The 3,862-nt window shown below is 57.7% G+C and overlaps 1 protein-coding gene across 1 annotated transcript; it reads right to left on the bottom strand.

Annotated features, from left to right (window-relative positions):
* Positions 1-217: 217 nt before the first annotated feature.
* On the bottom strand, positions 218-3,663 carry PRR18 (proline rich 18). The gene is made up of 2 exons (XM_031667561.1): positions 3,175-3,663; positions 218-3,098 (listed from the first exon to the last, which is right to left on the bottom strand). Exon 2 carries the CDS (start codon positions 3,066-3,068, stop codon positions 2,184-2,186), a length of 885 nt encoding a protein of 294 aa, XP_031523421.1. The 5' UTR covers positions 3,069-3,098; positions 3,175-3,663; the 3' UTR covers positions 218-2,183.
* Positions 3,664-3,862: the final 199 nt, after the last annotated feature.

The raw sequence follows: 3,862 nt of genomic DNA on the forward strand, positions 1-3,862 counted from the left end.
CAAATAACCTCACAGTATTTGACTATCTTAAAAATCCTGGTAGTGATGCTTAAAAATTCTAGTAGTGATTAAAACCATCAAACCTTTGTCAACTCCTGGAAATCACAGAACCTTAGGTTGAGCGCCACTCTGAAGAAACCATGTCATGTGAATTGTCAATCCCTCAGTGGTCTCTTCCTGACCAGTTTTCAGTGTCCTCCTCAAAAAGAAGCACAAGTCACTGAATTTCTCTTTTATTTAAGCAATAAGAAATTGGAGCATAGCAACTTAGAAAACTTTCTCAAAATGTCCTTAACAGCAACGAAAAGATATCATGTGTCACGTGTCAAACCTTTTTTCTGTTTGTTTTTTATTGAGGCTCATTGACCAGAGAAACATAAATGTTCCACTCATCTGCTTTTAAAGTAGAGAACAAGGCCTACAAACTCGATTTAATAAATGCAAATTACGAAAAATGTGCTTAGTGTTGTATTGTGGCCAGTTAAGAAGAGGAGATGCTGGAACGGAGCCTGGAGAAAGAGCGGGAGAAGAAAGGAAATCAAAATGAAGCAGCTGACAGGGACATCAGGGAGACACACAGGTGCAGTGACAGGCACACTGCAGCAGAAGCTCAGCTTGGAAGACAGAGGCTGCAGAAAGTCGGTCCCTCTAGGATGCCACCAGGGAAAAGTCTTCAAAACGTTGTTACTGTGACCAAGGACAGAAGTCTAGGCATTTTAATTATTGGTATTTGCACTAAGTGCAAGATGAGACCAAGTTGAGCCACTCCTGCCTTCGGCTTGGAGTCAATGCACTCTTGCCCCACCCTCTCAGCTCCAGACTGTGTGCCTTGCCCAGGATGGAGCACTCAGAGGCCATCTGGGTGGGGGTGGAACAACAGCAGCATCGTCACTTCAGCAAGCATTGCTAGTTTTGCCCCTCTAGTATTAATATATTCATTTCAAGTAAAAGAAAACTTATCTCCAAATTCAAAGAAGTTATTCAATGGGTAGGTTTTTTTTGGTTTTTGTTTTTGCAACTTATCTGGCAGCTGACCTAGCTCCCAATGAATTAAACGCTTCATATCTAACTAAATGTGTGCCTAGAATGAGAAAGGGGGGGGAAGGGGAGGGGGGGGGAGAGAGAGAGAGAGATTAGAGCAAAGACCTCCAGGAGAAAAATACAAAATCTGTTTTTAAAAATGTAAGGCTTCAATTTAAAATACAATTAGGACTTGATACATTTAAAGTCTATCAAGATAAACATTAAACCAGTTATTGGCTTTTACAAAGTAAGTCAAAACTTGAGGTAATACATTACTCTTCTATAACCAGCCTTATCTGATTATAACATTTTATTTCCTTCTCATCCTTCGAGTTAGATATTCTCAGATACATGGAAGAAATATGTAGAAATCAGCCTCCAGTTAGCGGGGGAAAGGGTATGGTTACGAAACAGCAGAGGAGCTTTACTCTCTATTCAAATAATACACAGAAAAAATGTAATCAGCCAAGTGGTTTCCATGGAAGCGCTCATTGACCAGGGTTCACCAGCGCCTGGCGATGCCTACTCTTCCGCTTTGGCGACTGGAAATTCGGTTAACTGAGTTTCAGGGATTTCTAATACCCTCAACATTTTTCTGACTCGGGAGAAAACAAAATCACAAATGTAGCACCGGGTCCCAGCTCTGCAGGAGGCCACCGTCGCGGCCACCTACCCTGGGCCATCGCCCACCGCACTGTCCAGGGTGCCCGGCAATGGCTGAGGGTGACACCGCAGGGGGTCCAGATGTAGCCCTGGGGAAGGCCCGCCTCCAGGCAGAGGGTCTCTGGGACCTAGACGAACCCTGGGGCTGGGGGCGCCGAGAGGCATTTTCTCAGTTGCTTAATTCCCCACGAACTGCATGGACACTCGGGGACGCCAAAAGGAGGCCAGAGTAGGGCAGAGGTGAGCTTCTGGGGTAGATACCACCAGTGTGACCGAGAAAGGCCCGGGCTGCCTGCTGGTGAGGGCAGGAGGGGGGCCGTGGCCGTCTGGCGAGTCTGGCTGCGCCCCACGCGGGCCAGCTTGCTCACGGGTGTCCCGGAAGTGGGCGCTGGCGGCCAGAGGAGCCTGTGGTCTCCCCCGAGGGTCCCCAGGCGGAGTGGCGCGTGCAGGAGGTGATGTGGGATCAGGTCTGGCCTGTACCCGCAAGACCGCTGGGCTCACAGCGTGCTCAGGTGCCGCCGTGAGTCCAGGGCCCCGGCCCGGCCCCGGGCTGCAGCCGCTGACTCCACGCCGCGCAGCCACTCCGTGCACTTGCGCACCAGGCCCTCGTCCAGCGCCTCCGGCTCCTCCTCGTACTCCACGTCGTCGTACCTGTGCCGCTCGTTGAGCAGCGACACCTTGAGCATCGGGCGCAAGGCCCCGGACCGCGGGCTGAGCTGGGGAACCTGCAGGCCGCCGGACAGCAGCTGGGCGCGGGGCGGAGGGTCGCGGCGGCCCAGGCCAGCTGCTGGGGACGCGTCGGGGTCGCTGGCGGGGCCGCCCCTCCGCAGGCCCGCGGCCCTGGCCCGGGGACAGGGAGTGAGTAGGCGCCTGGGTTCGGCCGAGGGTGAGGGGAAGGGCCTGCGAGGCCGCGCCAGCAGCTGCTTCTCCAGATGACGCCTCTGGATGACCAGGACGGCCTCGGGGGTGAGGTTCAGGGAGAAGCGCGCAGCGGTGTCAGGACCGGCCCCCGTCCCCAAGGAGGTCCCTGCGGCGGTGGTCCCCGTCCCTGCCGAGGTCGCCGCGTAGGTGGTCCTCGCTGGGCTGTGGCCGGAGCCGGCTGGCCGGGGCTGGGCGCACGTGGCTGGGTTCAGCGCGCGGCAGGGCGAGGCCTGGGGGGAGACGCCCGGAGGGGCCGGCAGCTGCGTCCTGTCCCGGCCGGGACCGCGCCGGGCCGGCGGCCTCTTGAGCGTGGCAGAGGGCCAGGAGCTGGAGAGGAGCCCCTCGGGCCGCTGTGGGGGCCTCTTCTTGTCCCCCGCGGCGCAGGGCCTCCGGGGTAAGTGGCGCGCGGCTTGGGCCCCCGGTGCAGGGGCGGTCTGCGGCTGCACGGGAGGGAAGGGCATGGTGCTGCCGAGACGCGGGATCCTCAGCCCCTAGAAGAAGAGGTGGGCGTTCAGCCACTGCGCGCGGAGCGGTTCCCCGCAGTTCGGGCTGCTCCTCCACACCCACCTGCGTCCCGCCGCGGCCTCTCCGGCTTCCTCACATCCCGGCGACCAAACCCGGGGACTCCAAGAGAGGAGCTCCCACCCTCCCCTCCTCCTGGGGCCAGGGGCTCCCCTCTGACTCGGTGCTTCCGAGACTGGACCCTGCGGGAACCGCCTCCCGCCGTCCGACTGTGGGCGAGTCGCGGCGCCCCAGGGTCCCCACGGCTGAGACGCGGGCCAGGCCGGCAGGAGGAGGAGCCCAGCGCGCTCGCTAAGAACGCGGCCCTGCCAGGCCCCGGGCTGTGCCCAGCTGGTGTCACTACCGACTGCTGAATGGGAGCAAAGTGCCAGGACAGCGGAGGGCGGAGCGCGCGCCAGGCATCCCGGGGCTCCCCCAGCTGGCGCTCCGGTGGCCCGAGGTTAATTTAGTCCATGAAAGCCAGGAGCAGCCCTCTGGGGGAGCCGGCAGCCTTCCGGAGCCATAGGTGGAGGCCCTGCACATTTGATAGAAAATCCCTCGTAGCCTTCCCCGTGCCTTCGAGACAGCAGGAAAGGCACCGCGAGTAAATACAGCTCTGCTGCCCCACACATCCTGCTTCACAGAGAAAAGCGGGCTGGAGCTGAGAGGGGAGAAAAGACCTTCGGTGAATCTTACATAGTGTTCATGGCCACCCCTTGAGGAGTCACTTTCAAATTCTATCTGAATTTAATTA

This window comes from Papio anubis, chromosome 6, assembly GCF_008728515.1.
Source record: "Papio anubis isolate 15944 chromosome 6, Panubis1.0, whole genome shotgun sequence".
NCBI classification, from domain to species: domain Eukaryota; kingdom Metazoa; phylum Chordata; class Mammalia; order Primates; family Cercopithecidae; genus Papio; species Papio anubis.

Excerpts from the sequence above, each read along its gene's own strand:
- PRR18 (XM_031667561.1), bottom strand. The coding sequence starts at position 3,068 with ATGCCCTTCCCTCCCGTGCAGCCGCAGACCGCCCCTGCACCGGGGGCC.